Source organism: Crocodylus siamensis, chromosome 9, assembly GCF_052110815.1.
Source record: "Crocodylus siamensis isolate JL-2025a chromosome 9, ASM5211081v1, whole genome shotgun sequence".
Lineage (NCBI taxonomy): Eukaryota > Metazoa > Chordata > Crocodylia > Crocodylidae > Crocodylus > Crocodylus siamensis.
Genome location: NC_143403.1, coordinates 15,407,054 through 15,423,337, shown reverse-complemented (window position 1 = coordinate 15,423,337; position 16,284 = coordinate 15,407,054). Strand labels below are relative to the sequence as shown.

At 48.4% G+C, this 16,284-nt stretch overlaps 1 protein-coding gene across 1 annotated transcript; it reads right to left on the bottom strand.

Moving 5' to 3' along the window:
- Positions 1–87: 87 nt before the first annotated feature.
- On the bottom strand, positions 88–15,529 carry LOC149857141 (fatty acyl-CoA hydrolase precursor, medium chain-like). The gene is made up of 13 exons (XM_090063216.1): positions 15,160–15,529; positions 14,350–14,554; positions 12,379–12,517; positions 11,340–11,473; positions 10,115–10,268; positions 9,748–9,852; positions 8,956–9,063; positions 8,255–8,395; positions 7,401–7,481; positions 4,977–5,124; positions 2,727–2,876; positions 714–786; positions 88–624 (listed from the first exon to the last, which is right to left on the bottom strand). Exons 1-13 carry the CDS (start codon positions 15,233–15,235, stop codon positions 435–437), a joined length of 1,704 nt encoding a protein of 567 aa, XP_089919342.1. The 5' UTR covers positions 15,236–15,529; the 3' UTR covers positions 88–434.
- Between the last annotated feature and the right edge of the window lie 755 nt (positions 15,530–16,284).

The window sequence follows — 16,284 nt, the reverse complement described above, 5'->3', positions numbered from 1 at the left end:
TAAAACTCTCTTTAGAGTGCCCATGTCTGTATGAAGTGTCTGGTCTCATGGATAGGCTGTTGCAGCACAGTCAGATAAAGCTTTGTTGCAAAATCACATCTTTATTGATGCGGCTTTGTTAAATTGGTGCTCATCTGGCATTCTGTCCATGAGCGTGGGGACTGAGCACAAGGGACAGCAGGTAACTGGGATTGTTAAACGAGATTCACATCTCTGACAAGTCCAGGAAAGCATCAGAATGAATTAGAGAAGGGAATTATTTAATGTAAATTGCTTGGCATGGTATCTTCTATCTGCAGATGGTAAAGGAAAGAGTTAAAAAGGAACGAAGCATCTCTCAATACATCATTTTTCTAGGAGAGATGTTTGTTCTGTCATGAGAGTAGCCGGGTAAACACCTAAATGATAATGATTCCATGTTCATGCTGGCTAAGCTACAACTCTTCATGTTCTTTCTTGTCTTCACCACTTTTCTCCTTGATTTTTTCAGGCACTGTCTTTGTCCAGAATTCCACTCGCTTTTTTTTCAGTTGCTTTGCTTTCTTCTGCTCTAGATTTATTTCTAGGTATCCTTCATCCAGGTTATAAGATGGCCATTCTGCCAAACCTTCCCCATTTGGGTTTCTGGAAAGAGAGTAAATCCCCTATTTAATCATGTGTGCACTTACCCACAGCTGCACACACACTTTTGACCAACGTTTCATGAATCTCACCCATTTCGAGCAAAGTTAGCCCAGTATTTCATTAGAGTTCTGCTGAGGCGCTTTTCTTCCTCTGTAGCTTCATCTGGAGGAAAGAAGAGGAAAGAATAACTGTACTGTGTAGAAGAAAGTAAAAAATAAATTAAACATTCACTGCATGAAGGAGTAGAACCCAGCTGACCCAAAGGAGTGTCCCACCCACATGAGGTATTAAGGTGGGTCTCCACTGTCCCTTCAGCTGGAGCCATTCCACTTGAATAACATACTTAAATATCTATTGAGCCACAAGGGAAGAGCAAGAGTAACTCTGTAGACTGTGGGGAGGGCATTCACATGCTAGGAGGGATCTGGGTTCTGGTCCCTGCAGTAGTGACTATTATTTTATACAGAAACAATGTCAGCAATAGTGAATGCTGAGTGGCTGACAGTGGTTAGGCATAGGTGGAGGGAGGAAATATTATTTGGGGAGGGGCTGAGCACATGAGCATTTGCACACATGCACCCCCCCAGCAGGTAAGTCTGTCATGGGGAAGGGGTATATGCCCTGTGGGTGAGGGAGGGAGTGGGGCAGAGGCAGGGTGGGGCTGGGGTGAATGGGGCTCCTGGGTCAGGGCAGATCATGGGACACTCAGAGCCCAGGTGGCTGCCCAGGGGCATGTGGGGGGGGGGGAGCAGGAGGGCAGGGAGGGACTCCCCTGGTGGAGGCCTGGGGGGCATATGCCTCCCGGATCTGTGCACAGGGTGGAGGCAGCTGCCACTCTGGGCTGGGTTCTGCACTGCCTCGGGAGTGGTGCAATGCTGTGTGCTTGCCACTGCCAAGTGGGCAGGGGACATGGCACAGTCAGCGCGTGGCAGGCACATGGCACCGTGCAGTTCTCAAGGCAGTGGCAGCGGGGCACAGAGCCCAGCCTACAGCAGCAGCTGCCTTCGTCCTGTGTACTGATCCAGGGTGTACTCAGCAGCTGGACTCCCCTGGGCTGTGAGCATCCCACGACCTGCCCTGGCCCTGCCCTGCTTCTGCCCCACTCCCTCCCTCACCCATGGGGGCCTTGATCTGCACCCCCATGCCTCTTTCCCATGACAGACTTAATTGCTGTGGTGGGCAGCGCTCTACACGCTGCCGGGCTGCTGCAAACTGTGGCTGAACATCTGTCTCTGTACTCCCCTTCCCCTGCCACTGCAGCTGCCCGCACTCGGGCTGCCCTATGGCCCTCCATGCTGCCACTGCTACCCCACATTTGTGGGGACTAAGCCCTGTTAGCTCCGGCCTTCTGCCGCCTATGTGGTTAGAGCACTTGCTTGCAAGGAGGTAGGGTTGCCAACTGTCCATAAATTTACAGACAATCAGTGAAAAAAAAACAAAAAACCCAAAAAAACCCAACCAAAACAGGCTAACAACATCTGTCCATAAAATCTGAAAAAAAAATTGAGCTGTTTATAAAAACAGGAAGCAGCTGGAGTCAATTGAAGCTCTGTGGTGGGAAAGCAGCTGCAGTCTTGAAGCACAGACAGAGCATAGTAGCATCACCTGGTATCCAATCAGGAGCACAGCACCCTGAAGGGAGCTCTTCTCAGGGCTATGTAGACCCCTCCCTGAAAGCCATGTGTTGCTGCTAAATCCAATGACCGCCTGTAATGCTGCTGAATTTCAGGTACGTTTCTTTGGGGATCTGTGTTGGGATTCAGGGAGTGGAGCTGACAGCGGTAAGGCTGTAGGGGAAGCATGGTGCAGTGTGAGAGGGTAGGGGAGCCCTGCACTCTAGTTTTCAACAAATTTACTGTTTGCCAAAAAACTCTCTCATCCAACTTCCTGAGCTTCCAAAACTTAAACTCTTTACTTGAACTACCCTGATGGAGACGGAAAGGACGACATATTAATATTAATCAATGACCAGGACAGTTTACACTGTTACCCTTTGACCTTCAGATTGGCTTAGTTGCCTTTCATTTGAATAAAAATAAGCATGCTAAAACTGATCCACCAGGAGTAAGTAATTCAAAAACACTTCACTAGCCACTACTTACCACGTAGACGTATGTCACCTGCCAGGTATGGTCCTCCAAAGACAAAAGCAACTTCATCTGCATGGTCAGCTTTCACATATGCGGGTTTAGTATCTCTATATAAACTTGGACGATGCTGATACTCAAACAAATAGGTTGCAGCACCAGACTCTAACAGAAAATAGTATTAAGAGAAGTCAGTGAAAAAGGGTCACTTGGAAGAACTGGATGCCTTTAAGTCGGCAGGCCCAGATGAGCTCCATCCGAGGGTACTGAAGGAACTGGCCGACATCATTGCAGAGCCACTGGCGGGAATATTTGAACGCTCGTGGCGCACGGGTCAAGTCCCGGAGGACTGGAAAAGGGCCAATGTGGTTCCCATTTTCAAGAAGGGGAGGAAGGAGGACCCGGGCAACTGTAGGCCAGTTAGTCTCACCTCCATCCTTGGCAAAGTCTTTGAAAAAATTATCAAGGCTCACATTTGTGAGAGCCCGGCAGGGCAAGTTATGCTGAGGGGAAACCAGCATGGGTTCGTGGCAGGCAGATCGTGCCTGACCAATCTAGTCTCTTTTTATGACCAGGTTACAAAACGCCTCGACGCAGGAGGAGGGGTGGATGTCGTATACTTGGACTTCAGGAAGGCCTTTGATACGGTATCCCACCCCATACTGGTGAACAAGTTAAGGGGCTGTGACTTGGATGACTGCACAGTCCGGTGGGTGGAGAATTGGCTGGAGGGTCGCACCCAGAGAGTCGTGGTGGATGGGTCGGTTTCGACCTGGAGGGGTGTGGGCAGTGGGGTCCCGCAGGGCTCGGTCCTTGGACCGATACTCTTTAATGTCTTCATCAGCGACTTGGATGAGGGAGTGAAATGTACTCTGTCCAAGTTTGCAGATGACACTAAGCTATGGGGCGAAGTGGACACGCCGGAGGGCAGGGAGCAGCTGCAAGCAGACCTGGACAGGTTAGACAAGTGGGCAGAAAACAACAGAATTCAGTTCAACAAGGAGAAATGCAAAGTGCTGCATCTAGGGAGGAAAAATGTCCAGCACACCTACAGCCTAGGAAATGACCTGCTGGGTGGCACGGAAGTGGAAAGGGATCTTGGAGTCCTAGTGGACTCCAAGATGAACATGAGTCGGCAGTGTGACGAAACCATCAGAAAAGCCAATGGCACTTTATCGTGCATCAGCAGATGCATGACAAATAGGTCCAAGGAGGTGATACTTCCCCTCTATCGGGCGCTGGTCAGACCGCAGCTGGAGTACTGCGTGCAATTCTGGGCGCCGCACTTCACGAAGGATGCGGATAATCTGGAGAGGGTCCAGAGAAGGGCCACTCGTATGGTTAAGGGCCTGCAGGCCAAGCCCTACGAGGAGAGACTAGAGAAACTGGACCTTTTCAGCCTCCGCAAGAGAAGGTTGAGAGGCGACCTGGTGGCTGCCTATAAGTTCATCAGGGGGGCACAGAAGGGAATTGGTGAGTATTTATTCACCAAGGCCCCCCCGGGGGTTACAAGAAATAATGGCCACAAGCTAGAAGAGAGCAGATTTAGATTGGATATTAGGAGGAACTTCTTCACAGTTCGAGTGGCCAAGGTCTGGAACGGGCTCCCAAGGGAGGTGGTGCTCTCCCCTACCCTGGGGGTCTTTAAGCGAAGGCTAGATGTGTATCTAGCTGGGGCAATGTAGGCCCAGCACTCTTTCCTGCTTATGCAGGGGGTCAGACTCGATGATCTATTGAGGTCCCTTCCGACCCTAGCATCTATGAATCTATGAAACAATGCAGTAACGGCAACAGAGTTCGGATGTTCAAGATGCCCTCCCTTTAAGAGTGTTTTCCTTTACATGAGACCAGACTATATTAGTCTGTACTGCTCTGTGGGAGAATGAGCTTTAATATATGGTACCTCATTCAGTGGGTGTTCTAGCATAAGAAAAATAAAAATTCATAAAAGCAAAATCACAGCACATTAGCACATGCTGAAAGATCGTCCAAGCAGCCATAATCAGAAAGAGAAAAAAGTTTAGTGGTAGCTTTCTCTTTGGTATTTTGGTACACACAGTTTATACAGTGCTGTCTTCAGGCCTGAGTGTGACTGCAATACCCAGCATACAAGGAGGAGGCCAGTACTTATACACACTGAAAGCACTATCTAACTGTCCTCAGTAAATCCTCACACAGGCCAAGTTTCTGGACAATATCATCCAGCATCATCTGAGATAGGTTTCAACATGTGATTGTTGCCTATCTAGTCAATCAGAAGCTCACCCCTGTGATAATTTAGTGTTTCCAGAGATGGCATGACAATTGCCGCATCTCCCAACAAGTCCAGAAACCCGTCTCGCAACTCAGCAGAGTCATCTGTGTCTCCTAGATATTCATTGATTACCACAGGCAAAACTTCAGGTGGGACACTCTGTGAGAAAGAAGAGCAGTGAGAAATGAATGGCAAATAGATCACGGAAAAGCTGCCGAAAAGGACATTTTTCACTGCAGAGCTACTCACGAGTGGGATTGGACTGAGAAGGAAGGAGAAAGAGGGGGAAAAAAAGCTGTTTCAGCCAGCTAAGAGGGCAGCCCATTCATAGAAAGGTTTGCTTCATGCAGGCAAAGGGGCTGATGGGAATTCTTGTATTTACAAGCTGTCAGAACAAGAAAAAAGCCCCAGCTGCTTAGGCAAGAAACTGGGATGGGAGCAAGCAGGGAGGGAAGCTCCCACACTCAGGGCCGGCCCGTCTTATACTGCGAAATCTGCTGGCTGCAGGGGGCCCTGCAGCTAAGAGCCCCACTGCGGATAGGCAGTGGAAGTTGGCAGCTAATGGGGCTCAGCCCCCCAAACACAGGGTAGCAGCAGGCATTGCTTTAGAGCAGCCTGGCCGTAGGGTCCTACAGCAGGGGTGGAGGGGCAGGTATGCTACGTTACCCTGTGCACTCGCAGCCAGCATCGCAGCTGGCCCAGCTGCAGGCAGGTACGCTTCTTTTAAATCTGTTTTTTTTTTATTTCCATGGGCTTGTGGGGAGGGCAGATAGAGACACCCACAGCGCAGGAGAGTGGGGTAGGGGAAGGACAAATCATTCACCCCTGCTGGCCTGCTCCCTCCTGCACTGTGGGGATTGTCCCACAACCCAGCCTGGCCCCCAGTCACCATGACTGGGGCCCCAGCTCAGCTGGGTCATGGGACAGTCTGAGCCCGGTGGCTCCTCCAGAGGTGCAGTGACAGGCAGCTGAAGGCAGGAGGCCACATGGCCCCTAATCTTTGCATGGGTGAGGGCGGGTCACAACTGCGAGCTGGGCTCAGCCTTTGCTCCATGTCTCCACACCTCGCTGCTACCACTTCTAAAGTGGTGGGTGCTGCCACATGCCTCGCTGCCCAGCGGCGGGACGCATATGGTGGTGCCCGCTGCTTTTGAAGCGGTGGTGGAGAGGCACGGAGACGTGGAGCAGAGACTGAGCTCTGCTCATAGCTGAGGATTACCTCGCCTGTGCAAAGACTGGGGGGCCACGTGCCCTCCCCTCGCTCGGTTGCCCGGTGCCACGCCTCTGGAGGAGCTGCCGGGCTCTTCCTGGGGATGATGCAGGGTGGGCACAGGGGTCCGGGGGGCTCCATCCCCTCCAGCCTGGCCTTGTAGCTGAGGCTGGCCCCACTCTGGGCCCCGGCTGGGGCAGGGGTGGGGAGGCAGCCAGGGCTGATGCAGCCAGCGCCCGGGTAGCCGGGAGGCAGGCGGGGCCGGTGGTGTGGCCAGGACTGGAGTGGCCAGAGCCGGGAGGCAGCCGTGGCTGGTGCGGCACCCAGGGCTGGCATGGTTGGGGTTGGGGCCAGGGCTGGGGTGGCGTGGTACCTGGCAATGCTGCTGCTCCCCACCTTGGCCCTTCCCCCTTCGACTTTCCCCGGGGGGGGGGCATGTGTGCATGCATTCTCACCCCCCCGCTCAATTTTGTTTACTTCCTCCGCCTATGGCCCTATGTCTGGCCGCTCACCGTTGCTGGCTTCATGTCTGGCCACTCACCACCCCTCCAGCCCCGCTGCCACCACCACCAGCTTCTTTGGGGCAGGGGGCCCCAAAAATGGGGGGCCGGCCCTGCCCACACTCAAACACACGGGACCTCTTTGAGAGAAACAGTTAAAGCAAATTGACTGCTGATATAAGTGGCTTTAAACTCTGCAGGAATCAATGCAGTCTGGGTCATGCCAAGCCTCTTTCCTTAGGTAGCTTCATTAAACCACCAAAGAAGTCAGGGATGGGAGCGTGCAGGAAAAGACCAATGGGATGCAATAACCTGCCCCTCTCCCAAAACATCTCTCATGCCTTGGCTGTTTGTTGCCTGAAAACATCTAAAAGCCCAGAATTTCCATTATGGTTTATATACAAGTTACTGTTTAAGATACTGATTTATTGCAAACAGAAAACAGAAAATAGTTCCTGTCCTGACAAGGTTCAGCAGATATTATTGCTGGGCTATGCCCTCTGAGGCTGTGTGCCTTTGCCCACCCAGTCCCTAGTCCCTGGGACTTCACTGCTATTGCTCCTTGGGCATAAGCTTGGGCCCATGCCCAAGACTTCACAAAATCATGTGCTGAGGTGGCAGGACTATAAGCCAAAGCATGAGAATGCAAGACTGAAGAAGAAAATGTGCTACAGGCGAAAAGATAAACGGATTTTGGAGCTTAGATTAATCTCATAGCCTCTTACCAACCATGGCTGGATAAACTTGATTGTTGAGATGATTGATGCTCTATCGCCCACTTCTTTCAGGCCAGGAATGTTGGACGACTGCACAGAGAGACAGACACGGGTTATTCTACCCACTGGATGTCTGAGGAGATTCCATACTGGATCTTATTATATTCCAGCTTTTTGTTCGCTATTGTTTGTTTTGCAGAGCTAGGCTCTGTGCAGACTTACAGGAAAACACAGTTGCATCCTAAAGAGCTTGTATGCACAGCTCCGGTCTCTTCCGGTAGCTGTGGTTTGCACATGGTAAAACAACTTCCCATCACGCATACACAGTATTGGTGAAGGGTTATTTACCATGAAATCAACATCCTCTGTGAGTGCCGGGCATGAGAAAATGAACTCTGATCCTTATTACAAAGTTAATGATTCCCTCAGCTAGTTAAACTGTGTCTTGGTGGAACAAACCAGAACAGGAGTATGTGACAGTCACCTGTTTATTAAAAGGCAAAACACCTGAGGCCCAGTAATGCAATGAGCTGTACACAGGCAGACCTTCTCAGATGATCTGTCTCCATGCAAGTGCAAGGGCTAGAGATGTCCAGACAAGACTCGCAAGTGTTTCTAGTGCATACTGCTGGTCTTGACCAAGGTCCGCCTCACACTAGGAAGGCTCCTTGAAGCGCACTCACAAATCAAAGATTAACAATTTTGAAGGACCCCGAGTGAGGTTTGTCCTTCGGTAACTCCAGACGCTTCTCCTGCTGGCTATTCAAACTAGACTGTTGCATCTAAGAAAGTCCCATCAGCAAATCTCTCACCCCCATCCTCATTTATTAATGCAGAAAAATCAGCTTTTATGATGATCTTACAGCGCGCACATTCCATCCAAATTCATTGTTAGTTACTCCAATCATATATGGGACAGCATTGAACTCTTTTCTGGCCAGAAGCTCCTTGGGCGACTTGGGAAGCAATACGCCATCCACAACTAAAGGTATCATTGGGACTTCCTGAAGAGAAAAAAACCCCATCATTTGTTGGTTATATTTTACTTGCTTCTCTAATACAGAAAAATATCTAGTCCCTATGCCCACTCTAACTGCCCAACGGGGTTCAAGATATTAGAGATCTCTGTGAAATCTGTGCACCAGGTTGAAACATGTTTTTTGGGATAACAGCTTCTGATTGTTGGCTTGAGTCATAATGATCTGTCTATTGTGAAAACAGGCTGCAAGTTTTACAGCTTTTAAATTAATCTCTGAGACAATTAGCGCTGGCTCGAGTTGGTACTGGTGCATGCCCACACCTGGGCTTCACCTGAAGCTATGCTGGCCCTGGTTGGCCGATGCAAAAATAAAAAAATATTGCGAGAATCTGTTTGAGTGACTCTGTGCATGTTATTTCTCTGGAATTGGACTTTTAGATTAAAGTTAAACCATCATTTAAAAAAAAAAAAAGCTTTAGAAAAATTTCAGCCAGGTTCAAACAAGCCCAAGTGCAAATTCTACACAGAGACAGAGCAGCTTCTACTGCCATATTGCATTTTGTTACCAGGGAGAGTTTCACCTACCTGTCCCAGACTACTGTTGAAGACCATCTCCTCCTCGGTCTTCTGCCTTAAGCAGTGAACAATGGCAACTGAACTGGTTATCTCGCAGGCATACAACTTGGCCGCTTTCTGTATGTGATTTACAAAGACAAGGATTGGCGCTGTTTGGAAGGCGGTCATAGCGAGTTTACATATAACCCCTTCACAGCACACATGCATACTACTCTTAGCGGTGTGGTGCTAGCCCATGCTATAGAAAGAACATCATGATAACAATATGAATCAAACACAATGAGGAAACTCAAACAAGGAGAATGAAAGGTGTATATGGAGAGAGATTTTAATTCCATGATGAAATTCACTTGACAGTATTGATGCTAAGACATTGTTATTGGATCATCTCTTGCCTCTTTGCTCATATTGAAAAACATGTACGATGTGAGGATTCTGATCTCATATTCACTTTCAAGATGTTTTGTTAAATTAATTACTGTGGCAGCGTGCGGAGGAGCAGACGCATGACAAGCTAGTACCCCAGCACTCAGAGAAACTCAAAACCTCCTGAAGATGTTAGAATCTCCAGTTAGCGTTAAACCTGGTTTCATTGCAAAATGGAAGAGCATGAAAACAATTACCAGTACTTTCAAAAGCTCAGCATACATTTGCTTTGGGTTGGGGTTAGGGTAGATTAACCTTATTGGATGAAATGCAATTTAAACGTTTTCTTTCTTTTTATTTTAACCCAAACATTAAGCATAATGTTTTTTTTGTTTTGTATTCTGAACAACCGAACACACACACAAAAGAACTGACCTGAGCAATGACTTCAACAGAAGGTAAGGCTCCAGAAACAAGGTGTGCAGTCCCACTCTCTGATATGGCCTTATGGAATAAGCCTTTGGACAAGGGAGACAAAACCTACAAGGGAGAAAAGGAAGCAAAGAGAACGCTAAGGGCACATTAAAGCCATAGTCCTGTCACTCTGTGCACAGATAGGTACACTGTATTCCACAAGAAAGGTAAACACATGCTTAATTTTTTAAGGATTAGGGTCTATGTTTGCAGACATTGTGCAATGTACCAATCCCGTTTACTTTGTAAATGAGATTTCAGAAGTCCCACACTGAATGGTTGGGGTTTGCTTTTAAAAATTAAGTTTGAGTATTTATTGTAAGCCTACTAGTGCAGAAACAGAGACCGAGCCTGCAGACACGCCAAATATAGTAACAGATCCTGGATTGCCTCCAAAATGCTCAACATTTTTCTGAATCCACTGGAGAGCTGCTATTTGATCCAAATATGCCCAGTTTCCACGAGCATGTTCATCACCGGTACTGAAAGAAAATCAGCAGATAGGAAATTCTCAGTTAGTGCATTAGCCTTTTCTCACCATAACTAGAAAGGGAATATGGATGTCATTGAGGTGCAACTATCACCTTGCTTTTACAATGCTATAAGACATACTAAGGCCCTTCATAAAACTGGAGCAACACAAACCACCCCAAAAATTGATGTCACCCAAAAAACAGTGATCCCAGGCAAGACACAAGTGGAAGGGAATCCCTGAATGTTGTTTTAAAAAGGCTAGTGTGGCTGTGAAAGATGCAGGAAGACCAAAGAAGCAATGAGAGAAGGCTGCAGGGACCCAGCTGACATCCCAGCAGAACTGCTCATATGGTCCTGCTAAAAAAGATAAAGGACAGAGCTTTTGAACTGAGTACTGGTGAAAGAGGCTGGGAACTGCAGGCACATGAGCTGTTCTCTCATGCTTGACTTCTGCTCTGTTTAGGGAAAAAGACATTTGATCTAAAAACAAACAACCCTCCCCCCCACCCAAGATTGCGCAAAAGGAACCCCTGACTCCAGCATCACTTTTAAATGTACCAGTTACATGGCAGTATGCTTTCAAGAGATGTGGACAAAATGCTATACCTGGGTAGTGGTAGACTTGAGAATAAAAACCAAAAGTCATGCTGAAGTTTTCCATAGTGCTGCCCATGCCATCAGGACTGAAGCAGTACCAACTTCCTGCCCTCTGCTGTGAAGATGCTGTTCACCATCCTACAGAGATCCTTGGCCTTTTATACTGCCTGAACCCTGCTTTACGGGAGGGCTGGGGGGCATGACTGGAATAGCTACAAAGGGAATGCTCTACATAGCCTCACCCTCCATCCTAATTAGGGGGTTGCTATCAACTGGGGCCGGACAGACTAGAATTTAAGACCCAACCCTCAACTGGAGTAAACCAGTAGAGCCCAATAAAACAATACATCTTTGAGTTAGATGCATTTAGGGTGATTTATATTAACCAGAGGAGCTGGCCCTGGAGGTTTGGTAATCTAATCCTCTCACTGTTTCCAGTGTGATAGGAAATATTCTTGAAAGGCTAAAATAGAGCATCTTACCTAAAGAATCCAAGCAGTCCTAATCTGTACTGAATGATCACCACCACCACGTCCTCGTAGGCTGAGAGGGCTGACCCGTCAAACCTGGACGCCCCACCAAATATAAAATTGCCTCCGTGGATCCACACCATCACCTCGGGAGAGAACAAGATGAAGAAAGCCTCTGTGTACAGCATGAACAATTTCATTTGGGAAAGAAAATACTCTGCAGGTAGCATCATCTTTGGTGATGAACAAGCATTATTATATTTCTGTTTCGTTCATCTGAAAAATACTAAGGATTACCAAAGCTGTAGTCACAGGCAGTCTTTAGTCTAAAAAGCACCGTCTAAGACTCATGCTCTTGCCAATTATTGAAAAGGGAAGACCTGTAGAAATATTTAAAAGAACCTAGGAGCAACACCCAAATTCTAACGTCACCCACAGGAACTGAGGCTTTAACTTCTTTGCGCTCCTCCACAAATCCTCTTTCACATTTCTTAATGATCAAAATAACATTTTTTAGTCCAGGTTAATATTTTGCTTCTTGCGATTTTTCAGGAAAAAGTAAACTTAAAATAGCTACTCATCTAGCTAAAAAAAAGCCAAATTGGAAATTCTCCACAGGTAATGGTAAAAAATGCCTAGATAATGCTGGCACTCTAAGCCCCAGCTTCAAAACTGATTTGGGCAGATAGGAACCTCAGAATTAGATTCATAGGGATGGTCAGGCATCTTAACATAGGTGCGTGAACTAATTCTCAGATACGCACAAACAGGCTAAGCATCAAGCCTGGGAAGTGAGTTGCCAAATCTGCCTATCTGGACCTGCTGTTGACTGAATACCTTGGCAGATCTGGCCCCCAGCCTCAGTGAAAAATAATGGAAATCAAAACTTGTCATAAGAGATGGGATGTTAATTCTAGTGATGCCCGGTAGAAAAAATTTCAACAGCAATTAAGTGACCTAAATGTCCAGGACTAAGTTTAGACTGTCAAGAGTGTCATCACGTATTGCAGTTGCAATGAGTTTATGAAGTTTGTACAGTTGATTGGCTTACAGGTAACTTGGTCTTCTTGTCTGAATCGGCGGGAGTATAAATATTTAGAAACAAACAGTCTTCAGAAGTTATGAGAGGAGCGTGCTTTTCTTTCCACGTTTGCTGAATTCTTCTCAGAAAGGTCAGGTCCTGGGGACAGCTACACAAGAGAGCAGAAAGGGTGAGCCCAGCAGCCCACCGCTGGAGCAGCAGCAGTAACGGAAAGTGAACAGACCCCCACCCTCACGGCCCACAACCTGAAAGCCCAGAACATTTTGCACAGCAAGAACAAAGATCTTAGCCCCTACTCTGTAACTGCCTCCAATGATTGCTACGCTCTCAGGGACACGATGGTTTTAGGACAGTGGTGCTCAAACTCTTGGTGCCATGGGGCCATTCTGCAGGCTGATGGGGTCTGTGTCCCAGGATCAGGCCCATGCAGCTTGCCTCAGCCTCACACTGCTGCATTGGGGCCCCATACACCCCCTCTGCCCCAGGCTCCCTCCACTCAGCCCTGCGCTGCAGGATCGGGCCCTGCCCCAAATCCAGCCAGCTCCCGTGCCTGCCAATCTAGTGTGCTTACTGGCTTGTGGGTCCAAATATTTGGCAGCAGAGAAGCAGCAATTGCTCCCGCCACTCTCCCACTGCCCAGTTTTTGGACCTGTGGGAACCCCTGTGAGCCAGATGGCAGGGCTCCATGGGCCAGATTTGGCCTGCAGGCCAGGAGATGAGCACCACAGTTTTAGGCGAACACAGTGCTGACCAGAAAGGCTGGTGCAGGAGGCAGTATGCAGGACTGAAGCCCTGCCCTGCAGTCCCTCACTGTGCTCTATGTACCACCAGAAGCTAAAGCTGTTATTAGGCTGATGGTAGGCAGCAAATATCACACTCTGGGCACAGATTTTGAGCACAGATGGTTTCAGAGTGAATTTGAATTCATGGAAGAGCAGCAGCAGATCAGAGATACAGAATGGGAGCAAAAGACAGAGTGACCAACAGTATCTTGTGATACGCATTTCAAATTTGGCCAATCTTACTTAGAGGCTCAGCAGGCTCCAGTGCACCCCATCCAAAAGGAGGGGTATTTGCACTGGTTGCAGTCACAAAACTGCTGCTGCTCATTTCACCGGCAGATTCTCCCAGTCGTCCTTTCCTGGTCCAATGCTAAACAGTTGCATATATTTGGCCCATATTGAAATTTTAAATAAATGCATAAAGAACATGGAGGCCAAAGAGAAGGCAGCGTGGATGACAGCTGCACCTGCACGTCCTTGCTCGCAAGAAGTCATAGCTAAGCTTGGAAAATGGCCCGGCTCTGGGTCCTCTTGCTTGTGTCTGTATATAGGACTAAGGAGCTGGAGGGTAGAAGTGCTGCTTGATAATTAGGGTGACCATACGAGACAATGTGAAATCCAAGACACTTCCCCACTCCCACCCCCTCCAAGTCAGTGCTGCTGCGGGCAGAGGTGGGGGCAGGATGGTGTGGTGCAGCTCTGATATTACCAGTCAGGCAGCTAAGGGAGGCAATAGCCCACTAATGACCCATTATTCTTTACCTCACAGGTGTTAACAATCATCTCCTCTTTTTAATGGTCATTCCACTAATCAAGCTCACTTATTTTAGGGCAATTTCACAGCTGTGCTGCTCTGCCTCCCTACCCCTGGGATGCTCTTCCACAGCCTGCTGGGACCTGCCTGGGAAATCCCGGCCAGAACTGTCTCAGCTAAATCAGGATGGTGACCACCCTGTTTATAATGATTGTCCTGCACGCTGAGGAATTTCAACAGGCAACAAGATACTCTGGTGCACAAAGGAAAGGATTTTAAACAGCTTCTCTTACATTATCTAACAGACTTATGAAAGGCTTATGAAGCACTTTAGTATCGTCAGCCCAGTGCCAGCCAATCCTGGCCACTCCTCAAGGTCACTCCCTGGGCCAAAGATCGCGCACAAACAGTGACAAACAGCAATGGGAATGGTACGGCTCTCACAAGGGTGGGTAGGAAGTTGCATCTCTGACATCGGTCCATGGTTCAGGTGGCTCTGGAGGGGCAAACCTCAGGGACCCGACAGGTGGCTTTGCAAAAGGGATGCCAAGGAAAACATTCACGAGCCTGTCCGTTCCCTTCACGCGAGCTTGTGTCCCCTGGAGTCGCCCCTGGGACACAAACACTTCTGGCCGGGCACCTTCCTGTCCTGTGTAACATGCAAGGAAATATAATGAACACACACGTGGTGACAACAAGATTGGGCAGGAATCAGATTTCTCAAAGTTTCCTTCCTTCTGTTTGGAACCAAAAAACCAAAATCTTGAAAATGCTTTAGTCAAGTATGCAGATGTGTAGAAGAGGTTGATCACACTACCTCATTTCAATAATTTTTGCATGCTTTGGTTTGATCTTTTAGGAAATTTGACTTTATTCTTAAAAACAAACAAGCAACCCCCCCACCCCCAACCTGACTACAATTCTGCATGAAAAGTCACTTAGCCTGACCCTTTCCCACAACCAATTTTGGTTTCAACAAATCAGCCTTTTCCAGGGAAAAACATCCTTTGTCCAAGCAGTTCTGCTGAGAGCTGCTAGGCTGCCCTTGAGGGTGCCAGGGTTGTCCTCTCAAAGAACAGCACGAAGGGTGCATTATAGCCATGGCCGTGCTCTCCCGTGTGCTCAGGCAAATGCTTATGCACAGGCAGTTCTATGCTGTGCTCACACATTCAGAGACACTAAGACAAACTTCAGAAAAACTGACCCTGCATTTACAATGCAACCAACACAATAATAAGCAGTCTCCCTTCTTACCTGCAGCCCCAGAAGCGGTGAGCCCTGTACCACAAATCAGTGCAAAAAGCAATGAAATCTCACAAGCAGATGCCATTCTTATGCTGGGATTACAGGTTAGCTTGTTTTATGTGCTGGAAGATCAGGTACAAAGGTTCCACCGTGAATCAGCTTTGCCCGAGGGGCTGCAATTCAGGTCTCAAACATATTCTGGATTAACTGTCGAGACCACGACTGAATGCGGACTGCTCTGGCATCTTGCAAAGGAAAATAATTATTAACCTGAATCTGGCACAGGTCAGACAAGAACAGCTAGGAACAAGAGTACACAATCATAGTTTCTAGCTGCTTTTAATCCCACAGACTGGGTATTACCCAAACTCCTTTTGACTTCTACCACCTGCTGACTGAAATTACAGCAGCTGGCTGCTTCCTTAACAACTAACCAAAACCAGACAAACGTGTTATTCAGTCCCACTGAAAAGCAACATTGCACCCAGGGGAGTTTGCTGGGCTTGCCAGGGATCCCACCCCTACAATTTGTCGTCCCCCACCCCCCCGAGATAAAGCTCAGCAGCAGCATTTTCAAAGTTTTGGCTGTTTGTCCAAGATAAAAAATGCTGGGGCAGGGAGGGGTTGGCAGGGATGGCACGAAATGCAAGGGGCAGATTATAGCCGCATTCTGTTTCTGTGCACCAAGCCGGAGAGGGTTTGTGGAGGAGCTGCCACAGCATCCTTGAAAGAACGAGTTGCTTTCTTCCAGTACCTGGGGAGGGGGCAAGCTACCCGAACAGGAGCAGGGAGGGCTAGAGCCCTGGTCACCCCTCAGCTGGTGAGCAGAAATAGGTGCCCAGCAGGTGGGAGGGAGGGAGGGTGAGGAGTCCAGCCTCCAGTTGTCTGGTGTGGCAGACAACTTTCCCCTGCACTCCGGGGAACTCTGTAATACTCTCTCCCATGGGGGTTAACTAGCACCACCACATCCTTAGGGCTAAGCCTAAGAGTCACAACCTGGCCCCGAGAGGGCCAGATCCACCAAGGCTCAGTTCCCCACGAGGTGGGCTTTATTCAGTCCACCCCTGCCGGACAGATGTGCCCTCTGTTCTTCTCCAGATGGGCTCATTTTCCTCTTCCCACTCCCTTGAGGAA